The 24345-nt window shown below is 43.3% G+C and overlaps 1 protein-coding gene across 1 annotated transcript in view; it reads right to left on the reverse strand.

The window, feature by feature from the left end:
- The window catches only part of TMEM131 (transmembrane protein 131), a 2512175-nt gene that overhangs the window by 2044164 nt on the left and 443666 nt on the right, over positions 1–24345 (reverse strand). The window contains exon 4 of the mRNA XM_069636582.1: positions 20015–20083. Coding sequence (XP_069492683.1) covers positions 20015–20083 — 69 coding nt within the window. The remainder of the gene's footprint in view (positions 1–20014; positions 20084–24345) is intronic.

A 24345-nucleotide genomic window follows, 5' to 3' on the forward strand; every position in this document is an offset into this window, starting at 1 on the left:
GCGGCCTCCAACACTGCTGAAATCTTTAAAATCTGCAAGGAGCTGGCCAATCCTACTGCAGTCTCCACCTCACCTGTTCCCTCCCAGGCCCTCTGTATGGCCTTGGCATCTCACTGCACCACTAAAACTCAGGACATAATGTCCTCAGTATCCTCCTCCATGCTCCCAGGCCACCTTTGGTTGCTTCTTACTCTCCTCTTCCTTTCTTCTTTTCTCCGACAACACCCAACTATGTTTTCAGAAAAGTCTCATCTATTAAAGTGTCGTCCAAACAGGTGCTCCCCTGCTCCTCCAGAACTATTAACAACCACGTTTCCACCGTTGCACCAGCCTTGGACAATTTCTGTAATCATGCTTTCGCGTCTGGATCTTTCCCCTCTCTCGACAAGCACTCCCTTGTGCACCCCCTCCTAAAAAAAACGTATGCTGATCCGACCTGTCCAGTAACCTATTGCCTGATTTTCAACACTCCTTCCCTGGGCAAACTCTTGGAAAAACTGGCCATCTCCCAGCTTACTCTACACACTGAATCTGTTGGTAGTCTCCATGACCATCAGTCTGTCTTCAGAGCAGCCAGAGGCACGGAATCTGCTCTCCTGTGAAAATCTGCTTGGTAATTTTGACTCCAGCCTTCCTTCTGTCCTCATCCTCCTTGACCTTTCCTCTGCTTTTGATATGGTCAATCACGCCACACTGATCAATCTACTCCGTGAGAACCTGGGCAACAAGGATCAGACCCTGGTGTGGCTGACCTCCTTCGCCCTGGACCGACCCTTCCATGTCAAACTTGGGTCCTTTCTATCCACCCACCTCTCTCCACATGTGGTGTCACCCAGGGCTCTATCCTCTCGCCCTGGCTCTTCAATGTCTATCTGGCCCCTTTGGCCCACCTGATCTCCACCTTCTCTTCTAACTTTCAGTGCTATGCGAATTACACTAGGCTCTCTTTCAGGCTTCCCTCGGCCGCCTTTCCTTCCCCGCTCATTCTGGATTGTCAATCTGCGATTCAGGATTGGTGCGCCTCCAATGATTTCTGCCTTAATGCCAGTAATACTGAGATCCTTCTCATTGGGACCACTGCTCCCGCTTTCCCTTTAATCCTGCCCGTCCTCCTTGGGCCCTCTTCACTCGCCGTCCTGAGAGGCAAAAGATCTTGGTGCCATCTTCGACTTCACTCTTTCCTTCTCTCCTCACATTACGGCCATTGCCACGAAGGCCCACTTCCAACTGCACCTCCTCAGAGGTATTCTACCTTTTCTCACCTTCCCCCAGAAGCTCACTGTCTCCATAGCCCCGATTCTCAATGCTGGACTACTGCAACAGCCTCCTTCTCAATCTTCCTAAACTCTACTCTTCACCCCCTGCAATTAATCCAGAACAGGACTGCAAGACTTATCCTTGGCCTCAAGCTCAGGGACCCCATCTCTCCTGCCCTGAAATCTCTCCACTCGCTCCCAGTGGCAGCAAGGATCAAGTTCAAGACCCTCCGCATTGTCCACAAGGCTTTCTGGGGCTGGGGACCTCACTATATCCAACTCTCTCTGTCCAAATACCTTCCTTTTAGTGCCCTTCGCTCAGCTACCTCCAACTCTGAGGGTCAGACGCTTCTCCAAGCAGAGTGTGCAGGGTAGATATCTCTCCCCTGCAGGTGCTTCCCTCTGGAACGACCTCCCTGCCCCTCTCAACTTGAGCCAGACCACCTGAAGTTCCGGAAGTGGCTCAAGACCTTCCTTTTCTCTTCTACCTTCTCGCTCTCACTTCCCTGCTAATCCACCTGTCTGCGGAGCTGCTTGCTACTCTCAGAGTTTCACTGGCTTTCACTTCCTCCTGGCCTACCGGACACTTAGGGGATGTAACTGCAACCCCTAGATCCCTGCTGCCTCATTGCACTTACCCAGAGCTGCGCTGTCCTGGCTGCACTTATTCAGAGCCACGCTGCCCTGAATGCCCCCCCACTTTCCCCTGCCCTTCCCTCACCCTTCCCCCTGCACTTTTTGTTGTCATACTTGCACAATCCCAATGTCACAAGGCCTAGTAAGGTCGTTTGTCTCGTCTCCCCATCTCCTCTGCCTTGTCTTGCGGAGCCTAGAAACTTGTGTACAGGCGCATTATAAATACCTTATCATATCATATACTAAAAGGTAACCAAGCCGCAGATGTTGAAGACAAAAGAGTAGCATATTTTCCAAATATTTCTGATTTTGAAGTAGTAGATGTTAATCAAATATCAGAACGATGTAGAATGGTGAAGGAAGGTTTTAATAGGTTATCCATTGTACAGTTAATTGAGCAGCAAGGTCGAGCTCCACAGGAAGAGCAGGATTTATGGAAGAGACAGGTGTGTTCTTTATCTCCCCAAAGACTATATGGAGACAAGATATCACTGGAAAGCCAGTCATGACTTTAGCATTATTGAAAGTTGCGCTGGATCTGCTTCACTAGCCTGCACATACAACTAGAGGGAATCTTGTTGCCATGAATGCAGAAAACTGTTTTTCACCAAACTTGTTAGAAAACGTTGCAGTTTATTGTGAACTGCATTGTCTGCCAGAATTTCACAGCAGGCATACCTTGTGAACAGTGAGAGGAGCAATACCCAGACCCAATGGTCCTTTTCAGTATCTACATACAGGTTGTGTGGATATGTCGGAAACATGCAATGGCTACATGTACATGTTAGTGGTAGTATGTCCCTTTTCCTGATGGATTGAGGAAGGTCCATGCACACACCCCAATGTCACATGTGCTGGCAAGTTTCTCGTACATGAGGTGTTTCCTAGAATGGGTGAGTGCGAAGTCCTGAGGTCTTATAATGTGCAGCATTTTGTAAATGAGATATTCAGACAAATCACTCTTCTTTTAGGCATAAAGCACATTTTTTCATCTGCCTATCAACCACGGGCGAATGGTATCTGTGAGAGGCTATACTAACTCCTTAAAAAAAGGATACCTTAGATCAAAATGACTTTGAAGAAGGGATGGCTACATTGCCTATCCCTTGCACTCTTTACCCTGAGAAGCCAGCCTGGCTCAGATCACCAACTAACTCCTCATGAGTTGGAGACTGGATGCTGCATGAGAGTACCTCTTGCTCCTTCCACTCGAATAAAAACTGATGCCCATAGTTAGCGAAAACATTAGGGGATGAGATGCATAATTATTTGACAAATATGACAGCTAGTGTTTTTTTTATTTCAAAACGGGTCAAAACTCAGAGGGAAGGGTCAAAGAAGATTGATGAAGACAGCCAAATAATTGATCCTATAGACGTTCTGAAGCAAATTAGTTCATACCCTGGGGACCAAGTGCTTGTAAAGAGTTTTGTCCGCACTTGGAATAATCCCTGCTTTGAGGGACCATACCTAGTAGAGGGGGTCACTGTTACGGCTGTAAAACTCGAAGGAAGAACAGCTTGGCTGCACTTGAATGATGTAACACGCCTTAGAAAGGAGAGACCTGCACCCGCTGACAGTGAAGCAGGAGAAGAAGTTCCGCGAATGGAGACCAGATTAGCTACAAAGAGCCAACAAAGAACGGATGAAGTAAAAACAATTTGAACTATCAGTTATTGTTATGTCATTTGGCATTTATATAGCGCTCTATATATTATCGGTATGACCTCAAAGCGCTGGTCGGTTGAACGCCCTCGGGGACCGTGGTCCAGGTCAGTTGAGAGAGTAAGGTGGCATACGGTGCATGCGAGTACCAATTATGTGTGCAGCTGAAGCGATTTCCCAATGGTACCTGCATCCTAGCATTAGGTGTGGTGGTATTTGATATCAGTAGAATGTGTGCAGTCTGGGCGATGGTCACCAGGACTGGGTTCTGGCTGCGTTAGGCCTGTTTGGGACGCTCATGTGTGCAGCTAGGCCGAATTCGAGGGGTATAGCTGCGTTTTATCATCGTGTTGAGGTGTTCATGAGGTATTGTTCGTATGTGAGCAGATAGGCCGAAATTGATCGAGGGGTTTAGCTGCGTTCTAATTTTGTGTTGGTGTAGAGAAGAGAATGAGCGTAGCGATATGAGGCAAGTGTATGGGAGGAGGGTTTGATCTAGCGAGCTCGTTGTTCCAGAATTAAGGTCCGCGTTTGCGATTGCCGCATTCAGAGTAAACATTTTTGTAATTTATTAGCCGCCTTGTTTGGCGTTATTGCTCAGGGTTTTCTGAACATTTGTGATCAGGTAGCAAGGTTTCAGCAGTCTTAGATGATCATAATTCGGAATTATGGAAAGAGATAGGTTTTTAGAACTTTGTGGAAGGCCATGTAGTTGTTGGTGTTTCCAATATGAGCGGGGCGAGAGTTCCACAGAGTAGGGGCTAAGGTTGAAAAAGCGGATCCTCCGATCCTGGCAGAACTAGAGGTTGGAATCGCTAGAAGAGGGCAGTGCTTGATTTGAGAGTGCCTGATGGGAGGTAGGGTTTTATCTTTTCTTGTAGGTATGTTGGGGTGGTCTTGTGCACTGCTCGGTGGGTAATTCATAGGGTCTTGAAGGTGGCCCTTCGTCCGACTGGGAACCAGTGGAGGGTTCGAAGAGCGGGAGAGATGTGGTCTCTGTGTCCCAGGGCGAGGAGTAGTTTGGCGGCAGGGTTTTGGGCTCTTTATAGTTTGTTGAATTGGTATGCCGGTGCTCCCAGGTATAAGGAGTTGGCATAGTCCAGTCTCAACAGAACAATAGACATACCAGTGACGAGTCTGTTGGGGTAGGAGAGGTAGGGAAAAATGCATCTTAGATGTTTGAGGTGATAGTGACAGCATTTTGAGACATTATTGATCTGACGGGAGAGGGTTAGGCCTGAGTCCACAGTGCAGCCTAGGTTTTTGACTATATCGGAGGGAGGGCGAGGTGTGCCAAGGGAGAGGGGCCCTGGGAGCGGCTGTGGAAGAAGGGTGGCATTCCTGCACACCATGATTTCGGTTTCATCAGGGTTGCCAAGTTTGAAGGGAAAAACAAAACCATGCAGTGTTCAACAAAACTGTTCCAGCTAGGTTAAAGAGACAATGCGTTGAAAAACAAATAACACGAAGACTGCCCATGACACTTTATGTTGCCTGAAACGTTACACACATTTCTGCATGCTGTTTTCGTACCCAAACTTGTCCCGCTCTAGTGAGAGGACACGTTGATATTGTAAAATTATTGGGAAATCCTAAAAACAGTCCTAATATTTGCACGATCATTATTACAATATTATTACAAATTTTGTTAGAAAAGTGTGGTTTATAAAAGTGACAGAAACTGAATGATTGAATTAAAAAGAATGGGAATTTTCCAGTTCATAAAAGACACATTGCTAGCAGGAAGACCAATTGACACAAAATGCAGTAAGACATATGAATTGTTTTGTATGGCTACATTTTGTACAATGTGTAGTTTTTATTTCCTTAGAATGATGGCATTTCAACCAATTTTCTATAATACAATGGTTTAGCAATGTGACATCTATTTCTAGCCTTAACAAAAGCACAAGTGATATTTTCCCTGATATTTCCAAACAAATCACCCGATTTAAGAGAGATGCTGGGGAAGATCATAAGGATATACATTCATATCTTGATCATTCGGCCCATTTAAAGAACATATGGTACCAGCACATGAAGGAAGTGGGGAGGAGTCATCAGATGAGAGCTGCTATGTGTGTTGTGAAGGCATCATGAAGTACGACACAGACAACAGCCTTCAAGTTTAAATAAAGTAAGTTTATTTAACTAAAACATCAGGATGGTTGAAGGCCTAACTTGCCCTATACTAATGTGGGTTTTCCCTACTAGAATAAAACTGAGGCAAATCTGTTGCGTCAAAGAGTTTAACTTAAAAGTCAGTTTGTGTCCAATACCTATCCTTGCCCTCACAACTATATTGAAGCAATGTATAGGGGTGTCAAACTCAAAAGAAAAAGTGTTTAACTCAAGGTTTGGCGATTCTTCCAGCTCACAGCCTTCTCTCAGCTCCCCTTCCCCCAAGCATAAGTTTACCTTCTTCAGTTCAAGGCAATATAGTTCCAGAACGATCCTTGAGGTTCCCTTCCCCAAGTCTTCAGTAGCACAACCCAGAAGAAAAAGGGGTCTCAGGATTTTGCTCCCACGACAATAAGTATAGCTCAAAAGTGTTGCAATGGTTTGTGGAGCTGGTGTTGTAATGTCTTTAGCTCTCACCAACCGGGATTCTCTGGTCTAGGCGCAGTTGTTAGACCTCCCGGTACACCAGGTACAGATCACGCAACCAGGATTCCTGTACTCTGATTGGGCTGTATTCAGGGTGTCCTTCACTTCCACCATTCAGGTGCCTCTGGTCTAGGCGCAGTTCAGACCACATGGTCCATCCAGCACAGGTCGTGCAACCAGCGTCCCTGGACTTCTCAGTCCAACATAGAAGTTCCTTGGCTCTTGCTCCTATGCACTAAATCACCCTTACTTGGCTCTGCTGTGTTGGTCGTTCAGCTGTTAGGGTGCAATCTTATGTCCTTTGGCTTCTCATGGATTGCCTCGCGGCCCTGCCACAATGCATCACACACCCTTCGCCAAGCAGCGGTCTTACCACACTGCATACATTCATTAAAGTTCATTGTTTGTGCTTTCCGTAGTGTTTGTGTCAATTTTAAGGTTTGATGTAATGATTAGCATTTCAATACAAAGTTCTAAAAGTATTCGTATATTTCTTAATCAAATTCAAGTTGAAAGGCACACTTGTATTGTTTCAAGGTAAAGATATTTTAAAGTTCATAATTCAATATATTTGTTTACCTCAATGAGAGGTTTCTCCGTAATGCGATGTTCAAAAATCAAAGTCTCATATTGGTCAGTATTCAGTGTATTTGTATTTCCTTGCAAGGTAAAGTTTTCATATAGTTCCGTATTCAGTATACCTTGGTTTCTTGCAAGGTTAGGTTTTCAAAACATTAAATATGTGGACGGGCACGTGCCTGCAGTCCCATTAGTAGCACCCCGGTGCTTGCGTGTGTCTGACACTCACCAGCGGTTTGCTCCTCTTCTCGATGGCTTCTATGACGGTTCCTACTCTGCTTCTGGACAGGCAACACAGCCGATGCGAGCCCTGCACGTCTCACTGCTTGTGATTAATGTGGACAGCTTTCTGTGAGGCGTGGGCTTGCAGCGCCCTGGTCTGGGCAGCCGGTCCCTCCACGGCAGTCTCTCGAAGAGCGGATCCCTTGCTGGTCTCTCTGCTTCTCATTCTCCCTGCAGGCTCTCTCTTTTTATACACCTGCAGCTCTCTAACAGGCTGCATGTGGGTCAGGTTAAATGAACATGCCCGACCATAGTTGGGCAGACACGCCTGACCTTCCCAGTTTTTGGGATGCCGCTTCCTCGTCTCAGTACCCAAGTGGTGAAGAGGAGTAATCTTCATTTCTCTCAGTTGCCTCTGCTTCGTCTCACTACTGGAAGGTGTGTGTGAAATCATGAGGGGAATTGGCTTGTAACAGCCTATAAAAGTTGGGGGAGGGTTAGGTTGACTATTACTACGAAAAGGGGATACCATGTCTTGCCTAGGGGCAACCCACTCCCAATCCTCAAGGACTCTCCACCCAGGTGATCCTCCCTCGCTTCTCCACCCCCAGGGTCAGGACTCAAAAGCGATGGCTTTTCCCTGGCCACCTGCATAAAGGAACCAAGGGGAATAGGAGTGAGAATACCCTCAGGTTTCTCAGTGTGTTCTCTCATCCCTTATGCCATGAGCGCAGCCAGAACATTAATTGCAAGACAAAAACCTATACACCATGCAAAGTGTCTCCGCCATCTAGCAGCATGGACAACAGGAGAATAATTTGAAGGAAGACGGGCAACCCTATGATAGATTTCGAAAAGAATGTTCCCATACGAAGATGCTTACTTAAACCGCAGAAAATTGAAAAAAGACCCAGGTTGGAAAAGTAGAATGCTTCTATATTCATTCAGCGTTATGACTGGAGAACAGAGAAGGATTGTTGGACAAAAGAGACTGGGTTGTGCAGACACAAGAGAAACACCTGGATTGTCCAGGAGCCTGGGAGAGGCCTCTGTTATTGGTATATGGACGAGTTGCCACCAGTACAGGATGGGAAGAAGGACATGTTAGCACGCAGTGCACACATTGATGACGGCAACATTAAAATAGTGCAAATACTGAATGATTAATGCCTAAAGGAACCAGCCAAGTATTCAAAATGATTAAGATGGGTTGAATAAGAAGCAGGACCTGTGTCCATACTACCAACGAAGAACACTACACTGTTGCAGAAACAGGGGTCTGACCACAAGTTGGAGAAAATAAAGGATGAAAGCAAATAATTGATGTACCAGTAATTAATGGAGGAACAGCCATGCTAATGGACAACTATTGGGCCTGTGGATCCAAAGCTTATATGGAGCTACCTAAAAATTGGGGAGGAATAGGTTCTAAAGTGATCATACATTTATTTATTTATTTTGCATCATTAACCCGCAGACATCTGGCCGCAACATGCACACAGTCGAACAAAAAGGCAGGACATGGTAGTATCATTTTAGGTCTAGGCTGGCTACATCATCCCTGACTGAGCCTACAGAAGAGAACTATTTCTCTGCAAAATCAATAGAAGCTTATCACGACATTCCAGATGAGCACACATTGTTCAATAGAACGGCAGTGATATTTTCAGCCATAAGCATGCCAGGAATTCAAACTGCAGTGAACGCCAATTGACTGGATGGGAACTGCTACAAACAATTAACACGACAATAAAAGGATTTAATGCGATTAGAGAAGAATGGAGAGCCATCAGACTCGTGACCATCCAGAACAGTTATGTCTTGGACCGGTTTACAGCAATGGAAGGAGGCATGTGCGCCAAGATACGGCCTTCTTGCTGTACATACAAACCTGCCCATGACGGAGAAAATGAAACCTTGACAGAAGCAATAACTATGCTGTCAGCCCTGCATACGAAAATGAAAGTAGTAGATGCCTTCAAACTACTGGGAGCAATACTAGTGTTGGTATTGCTAGGATTCTGTTTTATAAGAATAATCATAGGACAGTGCAAGAAGACAGCGAAAAAAGCTATTGGGATGAAGATAATGATCTATATGAATATTGTAACTTATGAGGACACAGACAAAGCACCAACCGTGAGCACCTGGTTACCTGGCTACCTTCTGATCTCTGGCCCAGGTCCCCTCCCCACCAGCTGCACACCTGCACTGCCCCCCCTGGCAACCCTTGCACTTGAGGACTGTCTCTATCCCTAAAGCCCCTACTAGCACTTGATGTTCTGGGTGACTGTGATCCAATGTACTTTGGCGCTGGTCAGGGGTTCCTTGTATTTAATGAGTTTTAATTTCCACACATGGTAAGTGTTTGCAATGAATGTCGATTTATTCCTTTAAAAGTGCTTTAACCACAGATTGTCACTTTTGTGACATACATATTAGTTGTTCAGGGATTACATGTGGTTCAAAGTATGCAATTCACTTAGATTTCATTAGAGCCGACATGTGTTTCAACATAAAAGGTCTTTCTCAAGGCAATTGTGAAGGTTGCGTGTTCCCGGATGGGTTAATGTGAGTCTCTAAAGTCAGAAAAGTACTGGTTAGTACCTTCTCTCGGCTGGGGTCTGTGTGGTCTCTGGTCTCGTGGTCATCTGCCTGGGTGCTGGGTACTAGCACTTGACCCTGTTGTCTGCACTTACCCTTGCCACCAGCTGCCCGCACTTTATTTATTGTCTTGATTTATTTACTGTTATCCTTTGTATTGCACTGCCCCTCCTCTTCCCCCTTCGCCCTCCCCCCTGCATTTGCACAATCTCAATGTCACTTGGCCTAGTAGGATCGTTGTCGGTCTTCCCTCTGTTCCCCTCCCTTGCCTCGTTGCGCCTTGAAACGCTGTAGGTGCGTTATAAATACCATCACCTGAAAGGAAGTACCCTGGCACCGCCAAGAACGAAGTTGAATTATCCCAAGGATCATAATAACTATGTAGGACGTTAGGTATTCGGTCAACCGACAAAAGAGTGTTGCCATATGACCTGGAGTGTGGATGAACATATAAAGAATGCAGGTGACCTGAGGGGGTGACAAAGATATGTATTCCGAAGAAACCACGTGTGAAGAAAAGGTGAAGAAGATTGAGGTGGCGGTTGAAAGGAGTCGACCAGAGGGCAGAATGTAGAGAAGCAAATGTACACGTTACTCATGGAGCCCACCCCTGACCTCGTCATATTGGAAGAGCAGCAAGAAAGCACTGTGTACGATACACAGTATCATCCCAATACTGCATTGAAGATATGAAAGACGTTATGTGCTCAGACAACTGTACCGAATGCACCCTCAAACCGATGTGGTAGAAGGAAGTCAGCAGACACCACTGGACATAAAAGAACTATAAGTAAAGATTGACAGGTGTAAAGTGACGTCATAAAGAGAAGAGAATGCACTGAAATGATATACAAATACTTAACGAATGAAGATGTGACTGATGCAATAAAGTAAATGAATGTGCGAATAAGAAGAAATCATATACACTGAGAAGATAAGAAGAGATGCAGTAAATGTTCATACACGCAGAAACGCAATGTAAGTAAGATATATAGAAGCTTGCTGCAGTAGAAAATATAACAAGGGTAAAGCAGCCCCGATGACAAAAAGGACGTTGACTTATAATAGTAAACGAAATGTCTGACAAGCTCTGAAATACAAATGCGTGCAAGAACAAAGAATGTTAGTTTGGCTAAGGATCAAGGATGTTGCAGCAAGAAGCAACTGCAAGTTATGAAAGGAGATGGAAAGGATAAGCTAGGTATGTAGGACATATTCCTCTTAGTAAAGGAGAGATCATTTGCGAGTGCCAAGTATTAGACTATCAAAGATGCAGAAAGCGGAGCAATCAAGTCTCCAGAGGCCAAGGAGTGTAAAAGCACCCAGTATAATTGAATCAAATAGCACTAAACATGAGGATAAGATGGACAAAATCATGGTCTCCTCACATTAGGTGCAAGACCAAAAAACAAGGCCTATTCATAAAATAGCAATATACCTTCATTCCCCTTAAAGTTCAGAGGAAGAGAACAGTCAGCAAGGTCAACTACAAAGAAGCAGCCTTGGCTTAGGACCCAACTGATGAGAGATGGTAGGCTAATTAGCCAAGTGGGCAGTTGTCTGAAGTTGTTCCCCGCACCTGGGTTCCGTTTTGCTGCTAACGAGACGAATGTCCAAGTTTGGAAGAGAGTGTCAACCAATCATAAGAGCCTATGCAATAGTGGACTATACATTGTTGCAGAAGCCAATCCGCTTCTGTTATTCTGCCATCTGTATTATACGTAGTTCGAGGTTGTTCTAGGTGTGCCTACTCGATAAGGGGCAGCCAATGATGTAACTAACACCTAAATATGCTATAGATATATCTGTTCCCTTAACCTATCCCTCCGCCCGATAGAATATTATTTACCATGTAGGATGACGTCATAGCTGACGTACATTGAGGTATAAAGCCTTTGTGTAACTGAAATGTATTTGAGAGTCTGAGCTACAATCTGTTCGCCAGGTTTCCCTACTTTATTTAACTGATAATCTATTAGTATTTTGCCATATTCTTTGAGTGTCTATTTGGGGCCGAGATCATTTATTGTGGTAATCCCGTCCAGCAATTGGAACGCTGCAGGTTTCACCTCTCTTCCATCTTCCTACAAAATCTCTAGTTTGCACAAGTACTGCCACTGAATCCACATATGCATTTCTATTCCACTAGCTCAACACCACAATCTATCTCTTGGCCCCAGAGGCTCTTAAGCACCTTTCCTCACCAAAGTCCTGCGCCACGTTTCACTAACCTCACTTTGCCACCCCTCGAGCTTAGTTCCACCCATGGTAGACGGCCTATTTGGTACCCAGCCATCAGCCCGTATCCCTTTCTGTTCCTTACAGTTCTCATCTCAGCTTCCCAATAGCCTACTACCCCATCAGCCATCCTGTCGCTCCAGATAGCATTCCAGCCCCTTCTGCCCAGTTGTTTTTGGCAAGAGTCTCTGTTATGTTGTAAGCAAGTTAACAAGCCTATTTTGCAGCCAACTCACCACTATGTCTCCCCTCTTCTTAGTCACTCCGACACCAAGCATCTCTGTTTATTAAGCCTTCTGACATTACGGCCCCTCCCAACCTTAGACATTGCGCCATACCCAGCTTCCCAAACAGTCACTCATCCATCCACCTCTAAACTATATTTGCTTTGAGCCATTCATCCATCCATTCATTCATGTCTCTCCCAAACTGTCCCACTCTACTACACACATTCTCCTATTATTGCTCCCTGCCCTCTTATTTCAATCCCACCATCTAATTTGACCCCCCCCCTCAACATCAGCAGTGCCACTGCCACTATTGCTCTCCCCTCTTTGGTCCCATTGTCAGGGGTGGACTGGGAACTAACAGTGGCCTTGGAAATGTTTTTAAAAGTAGCCCCATATTACACTGTGCAAGAAAATTTAAGAAATGTAGTGCACACACAAAACCGCCTAAGTAGAGTTTAGGGCTCTAAGCCAAAGAACGTTTTGAAAAATGTGTTCAAATTGTAAGCGGATTCAATTCAACACTACAGCTAAGTCAATGCCTAGTCTGGGATGCTGAGGGAAACCCTTATTGATATATTTTTATGTCCAGTTCATTTACTCTGGATGACAACCCTTATATAAACACTCCTCTCTCAGAATCCCCCCGACCCCGCTGAGCCAAGAAGTAGGTTTGTTTTGCAAATTTAAAAGGTTTATTTGAAAATTAAACAATATATATCTATCACACTTTTATAGTAAATTAATATTTGATAGCACACTTGTGAGGATGATAGTGATCAACAATGGATAATGTTACAGTGGTACACTCTTTTTGATGGCTTAGAAGTGATATAGAGAGGATAAAGTAGCTGAGAATGCTTTTATGTCTTCAAGGACAATGCAATGATGAATGAAAATGCAGTACAGAAAATAAACTTGATATGACTTCAACAAGAGACAATCACTTTTCTTTGACAATTCCCCCCCCCCCCCCTTATGCAAGGTAAGGAGATGAAAAGGAGAGCATACAGTTCTCAGGAATGCAAACAATGTAATTCAGTTCCCCCCTAGCAAGCTTAGAGGAAACAGGTGGGAGTTATAAACACAGGCCCAAAATGCTTAGAATGTAATAACAATGAATTGAAAAATGTGCTAAAATTGCTTTTAATTCCCTCTAGGAGGTTCAGGGTAGGTGATGGCTACTTTATATTAGTTCAGAATCACTTTAGCAATGCTCTATGAATGATTGTCAGGTTGTACATGAATTTCAGCAAGGACAAATATTTTTACACGTGGCTGAAATTAAGCAAAATTAAAGCAAAATGTCAAAGCGTGGCAAATTTAGTCGCGTGCGTTGAGCGTAATTACGGAGGCACTATAAGGAGTAGGAAGTCGGTTCTAGGCTCGTTAGAAATTACTGCATATATTTCTCAAAGTTAGAAATTAAGTACTAAGTTGCTCCATGAGAAAGTAGTTTTCAAAATTCCGAAACTGTTGGTCGATTATACTCACTTATTTGCACGTGTTATTTTAGTGCACAATATTCATGTTGAATTTAACCAGTGCTCAGCCCTGAAGAAATTCCCTCTGAAATGCACTGGCTCGTGAGCTTTAATTGAAGAGGATGCTGTTTGCCTCTACTTCTCTGTTATTAAACCCACTTTTTTTGATGCAAAAGGTTTCGGAATTTTGAAAACTACTTTCTCATGGAGCAACTTACGTACTTAATTTCTAACTTTGGGAAATCTATGCAGCAATACACCCTAATACACCCTTAACTAAACCAGCAGCTCTTTTTGGAGAGCATCGTGTGAGCGTCTGGTTAACTCTGTGGTTCCACCCAGTTTTTCTCTGTCATGTTCACATCTGCACACACAATGAAAAGCCTCATGTAGCTACACTTGCTACACCAGCGAAAAATCTAAGACATGAAGGGCCAGAATCACACAAGGCTTCCCCTTGCTTGTCCAACCATCTGCTCACGTAAGTAGGAAAACTATAATTTTGGGATAGAGGGTGATTCATGAAATTGAGAGAGTCCCCAAATCACCATGGACCTGTACTTTGATCCCAATGCATTTTGCCTTCTGCACTTGCAAGAAACAGAGGAATGCTCATCTCCCACCTACTGCATCCTTCTACACAATGTAACAATTTCCTTCTCACTGAAATGGGCATCACTCAAGAATTTCCATTGTTACAAACATTATTTTGTAATACTGTCAGGTTTCTTGTAGTTCGTGCCCGACAATTCGAGCCACCATTACCAGCATAGACCATAAATAACGGTCCACTCATTTTGTTCTCTTAAACTGGTAATTTTGGACTACGAATGATACTTTATTCTTTGTTTTCTTTAGCAGTCTTGAACCATGCTTACTAGCATAGAACACATTACTGGCTTTGCTTCTCTTTATATTTGAGTGGCAATTGGAACCACATCGAAAAACATGCAAGGCCTCCACATTGACCTGCATCTTTAATATCTGATTTTCACTAGCACATCTTGTAATGAACCCTGTCTCACTGCCCACCTTCTAAACATTTTGTAATGTGGGTTCCCCCGTTCTCCACCTAACCTTTCTTTGTTGTCCTGTTCTGCCTCACTCCATCTGCTTGATTTCTCGCTGGCCTTTCTGCTCCTAGACTCAGTCAGGATTTTCTTTACAGTTTGCAGATTCAACTTCACTTTGCCCCACTCACACATGTTTGCAATACCATCTGCTACCTAGCTGCTCTTCATTCCTCCCTGCATCTAACTCCCCCGTCGGGGTCCCCAGTCAGCAGCTCCAGCATACACACCTTCCTTATAGATAGCAGCTCTCGTTCGAGTCAGCAACTTACAAGTTGCACCAACCTAGCTCACACAGTTTTTATTCTTTGAGGTGCATATCCACACCTTTCCCGCACCAACCTAACTGTTCTCTTCCTTCCACCATTTAGGTGTCTCGGGGTCTGCTAACATTCTGCTCATTTTCTCTTCTGTTAATCAACAAGTCTCTCGAGTTTTAATTTCCCAGATTACCCTCAGTATTAAGATGCCTCCCCTTTGGAAATCGTGAAGCCAGGCTTCTTTTTTCCACACTTTGCCATAGCAGGTACGAATTACCACATGCCGGGTATCATAGAAAGTCCAAGACAGAGCAACATTTCTTCAGACCAGACTTCCATTCCCAGAATATATAAGCTCTTGCAGAAAACTGCCATTCTATTTAATTTTACATTTACACCTCTAATGTATAGGTATAAATGTAAAACTGGCATTAAGGGGACAGTGTCTTTCAGGATCATCACCAGCACCCACATGGGTCGAGAGGGCTGGATGCCTCCTGACATCAGCAGATGGTCGAAGAACGCAGATGAGCAGATTCGTACCCTGTGAGCGGCAGACTTAGTGAATCAACCCATAGCCTTCCCAGAAGTGGCACTTGCCTAAGTGCAGTTTTCAAAGCCTTCTCATGACACTTGCATGGTTAGACAAAAATGTTCAATGTCGCCAAGCATCTAATTTTCGAAAACAAAAGCTACCTCCCAGTACAAATGCAAACCAGTACTATCACACAATTATAACTGGAAAAAATCCAAACCACTTAACTCACTTTACTCGAAAACCATCCCAGCCCTAAAGCTTCTTCAGACTTGAAAGCCCAGTGTTTCAGCTCATTTTGGACTATAGGCACACCTTCCAGGATTTTGCGGCATGAAATTGCAAATTTTGCAGCATGAAATGGCAAATTTTGCGGCACAAACCTTTATTTATTGTGGCATTTTTGTGGGACATTTTGTATTAACTGGAGGGTGTAAGTTTGCCACATTGCAGGAAATAGGCAGAGTGCAAGGCTACAAGAGAGCCAGGGTATCATTATTATGTATCTTTTGTATAAATTTAATAGGAAGAGTCCCAGATGTCTCTGGCCGGGCAGAACAGTGTTTGATTTGGCTACATTTCTGGTTTAATGTTGATGCCTATTTAATAGTATTAATAAATTGATCATTATCAGTTGTAATGCTGAAAATATTTCCCTTCTATGTTCTCCAATTCCCCAAACACCCACACACCTCTCTCACCAACACACATCTCACCAACTCTCCATCACAACTTGCATTCCTTAACCTCTCACTCTGTCATACAAATACTCACGTGCTACGTCACACTGTCAAGTCACAATTTGCACTGCCCAGCCCCTGCCACACTCCAAATTATACTCCCAACTCACACCTTACACTCTACAATTCCTCCCGCAATATACAGTCCTTCATTCTTTTGTGCTGCTTCTGTATCTTGCATCCTTTCTCCCATTCTTATTATTATTTTTGCATTTTTAAAGCGCTCACACAGCCCACGGGTATCGAGGCGCTGTTACAGGAATTGTTTGTTTTTTAGTTGCGTATTGTTATTTTTTTTTCTTAGTCGTGTATTTATAACACGCTTAAATACCGAGAGGTTTCTAAGCGCGGACCCGGGGATCGAACCTGTGTTGCTTCGTGTCATCTTGCTTCCAAGGCGTTGCCCCTGAGCTATCCTCCCGAGACACTCTTCCCTCATCCTTTTTCCCAATCTGCAGCTCACTGCCTCTTTCTGGCCAACCGCTTCCTCTCTGCTTTCTGGCTCACTGACCACACGCTCCCTCTACTTTCTGTACCTCTGCTCGCTCTCAGATTTCTGGGCCACGGCATCACTGCTTCCTCTGCTCTCTTGTGCAGCGCTTCCTCCTATTACCCACTGTTCTCCCTCTGCTTTCTTGCCTATCACTTCACATCTCACCCATCACTCTCCCTCTCTCTCACAGTGTAACCAATTTTTTTATTTTTTTTAAATGTAGATTTTGACCCAGTTCCTCGAAAAATGGGGCATTTAAAAAAAGAACGGAGTATATGCTATTTTTAGACAACCCATTTTTGGAAATGAGCAGGTCACCTTATTCTCAAAGGTGACCGGCGCATTTCCACAGGCTTGCGCTGTAGCACAAATTGTGCGCTGGCTAGCTGCCTTGAATGGTGTTCTGGGTTGTTTGACCGAAGTGTAATTATTTGCGGCGAAATTGACCGTAGTCAATTTCGCTGCAAATTGATTTGCACTTCAGCCAAACAACCCAAAATGTACCTATCACCACCACCCCACCCACTCCCCTACTTAACTGCTCGGTCGCTGCCACTTCCCCTGCAACCCTGCGGTGCCAGATCCGTCCCTCTAACGCAAGTCGGATCTCACTCCGCAGGGTCCCTTTTTCGTTATTTTCTTTTTTTTCTGTCCCTGCCTCCAATTTTGAGGAAAAAGGCGACAACACTTCTGCAACCACCCTAGACCAAAAATACTGAACATGGGGAGCGGGTGACGCCCCTGCAACACATGTTCAGTATTTATAAAAATCAATCGAATAGTACTGGACGAAATAGGTCCAATTGTAACATTCGATTGATTTTTGTCATCAAATTAGGCAGTACTTTGAATAGAATCGCTCTCCCGACAGTGTTCTGCAAGCTCCCAGCGCCTTTCACAGGGACAGGCCCTCCATGCGACCCAAAAAATGCATTTTTATCCTGTTTGAGGAACAGAAATGCAAGCAAAACAGCAGCGGTTCATACCTTAAAAGAAATGCATGACAGGGTCAGGAAAGACCCTGTCATGCAGTGGCAGCCTCACACCCCGTGAGCGTAGGGTTGCCTACAATTTATGCAAATTTAAAAGTGCTTCTTGCTTGGAAATGAGGGATGACCTTTTAAATTGACAGAAACACGACTTTATTTGATCAAGGAGGTGAAAAGGGCCATCTAAATGGGTGCTCATATAAAATGTGCCCATTCATGTGTCCCTTGTGGATTGGGCTGCAATTTTTTGGGGCGCAAGTGATGAGATGTGTTAGCGCATTTCATTTCTAGGTGTAAAAAAAAAGTTGAGAACCTGGCACCCTGATTATTATTTTTTTTTAAACAGTAATTTTTACAGATTACTTTTTTTTAAAAAGATGCTGTTTTTGCACAAAACAGCAGTTTTTGCGTCATTTTGCACAAAACGGCAATTTTCGCTACATTTTGCGGGATCGCAAAATAGCTATAAGCTGGAGGGTCTGTATAGGTGAGGTGTTGAGTATGTTACAGGCTGGCTCTCCCCAATGCAATCTTGCATTTACGATCAACTGTGTCTGAAACAATGAAGTACCCTGCTGAATGAATTAGGCTTCTAAATAAAAGCTCACTACTAGAAACATGGTGTAAAATGGACATTACAGCGATTAATCTTAGCCACAAAATATATTTCATCTCGAAGGGTGCCTCCCAAGAGCCCCACTAATTTCTCTGGCAATATCTCAAATAGTTATCTGTAGCTTTTGAAAAACGTCTGTACTATTGCCACTTGGGACTCCTTTTGCAGGTAAAAAATATCACTACCCACAGGAGTCCTTCTTTGACTAGAATGGTGAGGAAATATTTCTAACCTTACGAGAAAAGGAACAACGACACAGAATGATCTTCTGATACTCTGACGTGTATGCTTATAACCAGGTGAATGCTCCTGTAGAAAGAGAAAGCGCTCTTTTACCATCGGCATACACTAGACGAGTTCTGACATCATTCAACATCCTGTTGCCACAAATCTACTACAATAAATGTAGCTCTGGCTCATTGGTAAATCAGGGTTCGAAATTCAGGGGAGCTGGGAGCTATTTAGCTCCTCCTTGTAGCTTAGAAGAGCTTGGTTAGCTTTAAACTAATAGCTACCAGGAGCTAATTTTGGCCGACCAGACCAACTGATGCCGAACAAAAACACCTCTAAATTTAACTATGGATTTGGGACAACCTATACATAAACATTAGGACATATTTATACAACATTTAAAGCATGAGGGATCATAAATAATGGACTAAATGATGTGTGCATTTCATGTGGAAGTTTGATTTGAGGAACGTTATGAACTAGCTCCTCGTTCCCCAGTGGTAGCTTTGGGTCACTGGTTAATGCTGCATACCCAGTAGGAGGAGTTATTTGCTTCTGCTTAGCCCATCTCAATTTCGACCCCTGCAAATATAATCAGTGATTTGTAGAGCTAGATACCAGTTTAGCCCCCAATTACTCCTCCCCAGCAATCTACTGTATGTCGTCCAAAGATGTAACAAGCAAACACAAATTATGTTACGTTCCAGTCAGGAAAAGGGCGTGAGCACCAATTTCCCACCAGGCTGCCCCTGAAGGTGTTAAAGCTCAATGACCAATAATGTTCACTTTTTTCACAAGCCAGAATTCTGTAGCAACAGGACAGTAGCTTTAATTGCATCTCATAAAAGCAGGTTCCAAGTGAAAATCTTGTAAGTTAAAAAGAAACAGTAAAGGTTAAATGGAAAAAAATATTAAATGACTGTACTGCTTTAAAACGACAATGAAAAAGAACTGTTTACATATAAATCGGTTGCATGTCTTATTAACTAAGCAACTAATAACAAATGAAAATATAACGAAAACCCGGTTTCCCCCAACTAATAACCCACCCCAACAGCTTCGCCACAAGATTTGACACCGTTTACCCACCCCCACATATAAGTATTTTTTGTTATTTATTTTTCGTTATAAAGACTGTTTAAATCGAGCACAAATGCTCATGTAAAAATTATTTCAAACTGTTTTTCACCTAACTCGTACCCTTACTTACCACTACCCTTTCTGGAATTCTGTAAAGCAGAGGGTTACTTATCTATGCTATGTACCACTTTTAGCCTCACATAACCGCTACAGAACAGTAATGTTCCTGGCTGCCTCATTATTCCACATACTTAACACCTGGACGTTTATTTTAAAACGTTACTTTGTTTAGTCAGCATTTTCAAATTCGAGATTGTGTGTTCTATAGTTTCCAGAGTAAAATATCAGCACAAAAACGAAACTTGAGAAACTAATTCCAAAACTTCAAAAAGAAAAACAACAGCTACTCCAGTGGCCTACTAAATGCTAAACATTCAAATAAGAACTACAATATAAAATAACGAAATAAATTGCTCACTTACTGTTCGTGAAAGTCTAGCATCGGTGGTTCAAACCGGATAGGTCTGCAATTACTCCGATGAAGGGATAAACTGAGGGAAAAAATGAAGCTTTTTAACAAAAAAAGGTGTACACAAATCATTGTTGCGAATCTGAGAAATATTGTCCCAACACCTTTGCCAGTAACTGCTTAAGAAATACAGAGGGCACTGTCATGAGCACGAACGAGTAGTGAACACACTTGTTTGACTAGCAAGGGATCTTGTTACAGTTATTCAAGCAAACACTTGGAAACTATGTTTATGGATACCACTCCTGTAACGCTTTAGTGTGAGCAGGTCAGCGGGTTTACGTTTGTCCGATGCAATACCTTGCAATAAAAACGCAGATGTATGTGATATTTGCATCTTTGATTTCATGACCCGTGTGTGTTAAAGTTTTTTATTTATTAATGAGATTTTTTTTTACAAAAACGTTTTTCATTATCTGGCTTCAACTCGTTTTTACAGTTTTTTAAAATAAATTCCTTTAAGTCCAATACTTTTTTTTTTAAAACTGGCGCGGTAATACTATAATGTAACAACGGAGATGTCAGCGTAGCAGTATGTGTAAAGGATGGGCTCCGACAGAAAGCAACAATCCCTTCAACTATGTACAATGACTAGCACCCGTCTTTAAAAATCCTTTTCCGAGAACCAAAGCAGGCGGCATAGATCTATAAATTAGGAAGCGACCAGTGCCACCCAGCAATCCTCTTGTTCTGTCCTGCGAGAGCTACGTTCGGAAGAGGGAAAATCCATGGGCAGGAGAGAGGAAGCCAAAACTCCCCCCTCACTCCCCGGAATCTGACGACATGCATCATGGCACTTCAATTGAGCCGATGGAAGCTATAATAAATTAAGAGCAACTGGGTATAAAATACCACCTCTCCCGGCCGTCAAATATTGAGAAAAAATGGTCCTTGTGAAATGGGTGGCAGCAAACGAATTGTTTTTTTTAAAAAAAATTGCATTTTAAGGGTTCTGCATTAAAATGAGCGCACATAATTCTGCAATTATAGTAAAGCAGCAAGCCTGAAATAGATCAGGCATCACCAGGATCTGTAAGCAACAATTTTCTGATTTTTGGGACTCTCAGATTTCGGTAACCCGCTGATTAAAACCCTGCACCCAACTGGTTGGTACACACTTGCTTACGCCACCCTTTCTCTTGGCCAATTTCACTTCTGAAAAACATTTCTGTAGTGATGTCTACTTATAATACATGGAACACAGATTGCCCGAATGCCAGGCTCACCTTTTTTCTGTCCTGCGTTAAGGTGATGGGTCTCTGATGGGTGCTATTCGTTTCAAGTTTAGCCATGATTTGGTTGCCTAATACTACTTTTTACACTCTTGCAGTGCAGAGGCTAATCATTTTTACATTTACAATATAATATTAACTCTAATTATGAAAACAGTGTGTAAAATAATTCCACCATAAAATCTTATATGGGGCATAGATAATTACACAAGGTCTAGTTTCAACAATCATTCATCCTGAACTTTCAGTAATTGTGGTAAATTGTACTATAAATGACTAGTGGCAGCAGGGCCCTTGTTTTCAAGGGTGAATGACTGTCATTACACCAATCACAGGGGTCACAGAGCCCCTTTGAAATCTTCAAGGCTACAATTAAAACCCAACTCTCCAATCAGTGTAAGCACTGTTCCAAAACAAACAAATCTAATCGTTAAATTTGTATTTGAAAAATAAAGTCAATCAAATATGTACCTATAATGGTAATCCAGATAGGTATTTAACTTTTTATGTCAGATTTCATGCAGGGTCCTCCAACCTCGAAACACTGATTATTACGTCAGTCAATAGTCAGTTTATCAACCTCTGAAGGATGTAGAGCTAATTCTGTCCAACCAACCTTTGACCAAGAGAGTAGATATAGAGTTTAGCATTGAGCCCTTACCACTCTGCATTATTGTATCATAACATGGGCATACCATTAAGTAGTACTAGTTCTATACTTCATTAATAATCAAAACACAATTCTGCCAATCGAAACACAAAATACACAAGTTATGCTTGCTTTACTGTGTAATTGGTCAGGTTGGTTTGGGTCTTAAAAATTTACATATATGCAAAAATATCAAATGTCCAGACCTCTAAAGAGGAATAATGAAAGGCAGAAGACTTATCCCACTGTATTATAAAACATCCAGTTATGCAACATACTTTAGGAAGTGAACCACCTGTAGAGTGGCTGTGAATTGGTACACACATTTGTTTTTCCAAGATTGAATTCCTTCAAATTATTGTTTACTGCATTCCTACTAAGCAGACCTGTACTGATTCGAGTTAGCCTATGTATTTGGACTAGTCGCTCTTAATGTTATATTAGTTCCATCTGTGAGGAGCTTGCACTTCTGAGGAGATTAACGGGTCATGCTCTATGTGGGTGCTGCTCCCACTGCTGTGGTTATGCTGTATCTATTCTATGTGAGAGGTGCTTGGATCCTTGAGACCCATGCTGGGTATGTCCTTTGTGAGAGGAATGTGAGGCCTATGATGCTCCAGTTCTATAAGTGTAGCATGCAATTCAGAGGTCCTTCATTTACCTCTTCAGTGTGGGGGTGCATGTACCGCCTCACCCAATGCAGTTTCTTCTTTATGCAAGTGCAACTTGGACAGCTGCGACTCACAACTTACGTGATCTGTAGGAGGTCATCTTGCATTGTTGAGACCCAAAACATTTCTGTTCTATCTGAGGAAAGGATGATCTACTGAGATCCATGGTATACCTTTTCTATATTAGGAGTGCAGCTTGCACTACTGAAGGCTATGTTACACCTGTTTTATATGAGAAAAACCTCTACTGCGGGGATGCGTTCCTAATCTGTTCTCCGTGTGACAATCTTCTCCCCTTGCTTTACCTCAAACTAATCCACTCCACCTGTTCTACATGATGAAAGCTTACATTGGGATTGCCCAAATTCGGCTTTTCGTTTTCTGTTGAGTAATCCTGCACAGCTCCTAATCATGTGGACCTCTTGTGCGAGTGAATCGTTAAAAAGCTTATGCTGCTGTTGTACCTTTACATGCAAGGGAACCTCATGAGTGTTCATGCTCATCTACTCCATTTGTGAGATGGTGTCTTTGCTAACGCACCCTGTGCTTTACCTGTTAAGTGTGAGAGATGAACAAGTTACTTCTTACCTGGTAACGTTCTTTCAATGGGATGTTCCTCCGACGTATTCCTCATCTTGATAGATCATCTCCAGCTTGCTGGCCTCCGAACATTTTTTTCAGTAGAGGGCGCTGCGCGTCGATGTCCCTCGACAGCCTCTGTATCGGCGCCGATGTCATCATGCGTATAAATAGACTTGCACAGTGTCCGTTGCTCAGTTCCGTTTTGACGTTAACAGTTGTTTTACATGAATTGGTTAGTGACCCAGAAGGAGCGTAAGCTGTAACCACAAGGGAAGTTTTACTGAGGGAATGGATGGGAGGGGCGATAAGGAATACGTCGGAGGAACATCCCATCGAAAGAACGTTACCAGGTAAGAAGTAACTTGTTCTTCGAAGGGATTATGTCCTCCGACGTATTCCTTATCTTGATGGATTCCCATAGCAGTGGTGTGTAACTGTAGGTGGGAGTAAAATTGACATGTTTCCCTTCAAGAGTGCACAGGGTGCAACACAGCTTTGTCAAATCTAGTCGCTTGGCTAGAAGAGGAATCCAGGTTGTAAAATCCTGTGAAGGTATGTGCGGACGACCATGTGGCAGCCGCACGTATGTCTCGAATCGGTACCCCTCTTTGGAGGGCCGAAGAGGCTGCGATACCCCTGGTTGAATGAGCCCTAAGATTTTGAGGAGGCTCTTTCCCTGCCAGTTTGTAACATTCCAGAATGGCTAAAATAATCCATCTGGAAATGGTCTGTTTTGTTATCGTTAATCCCAATTTGTGCCCTGAGTAACCTACGAACACTTGGTCCGCTTGCCTAATCCTAGCAAGTCTGCTGATGTAAAAACTCAAAGCTTGCCTTGGGTCCAGCCTATGCAGCCTTTCTTCCTCTTTCCCCGGATGGGGAGGGGGATAAAATGAAGGTACGGTAATCTTCTGAGTGATGTGGAATTCAGAAACCACCTTTGGGAGAAAATTAGGCTTCACTTGTAGGATAACCTTGTCTTTATGAAAAATTGTATGAGGGGGTTTACAAGATAGAGCTTGTAATTTGCTCACCCTCCTAGCAGATGTCAATGCCACTAATAAAACAGTTTTAAGGGTGAGAAACCTTAGTGAACAAGAGTGGAGTGGTTCAAAAGGAGTACCCATCAGGAAATTTAAGTCCCATAGGG

Source organism: Ambystoma mexicanum, chromosome 7p (assembly GCF_040938575.1).
Source record: "Ambystoma mexicanum isolate Mex_15411 chromosome 7p, UKY_AmexF1_1, whole genome shotgun sequence".
Lineage (NCBI taxonomy): Eukaryota > Metazoa > Chordata > Amphibia > Caudata > Ambystomatidae > Ambystoma > Ambystoma mexicanum.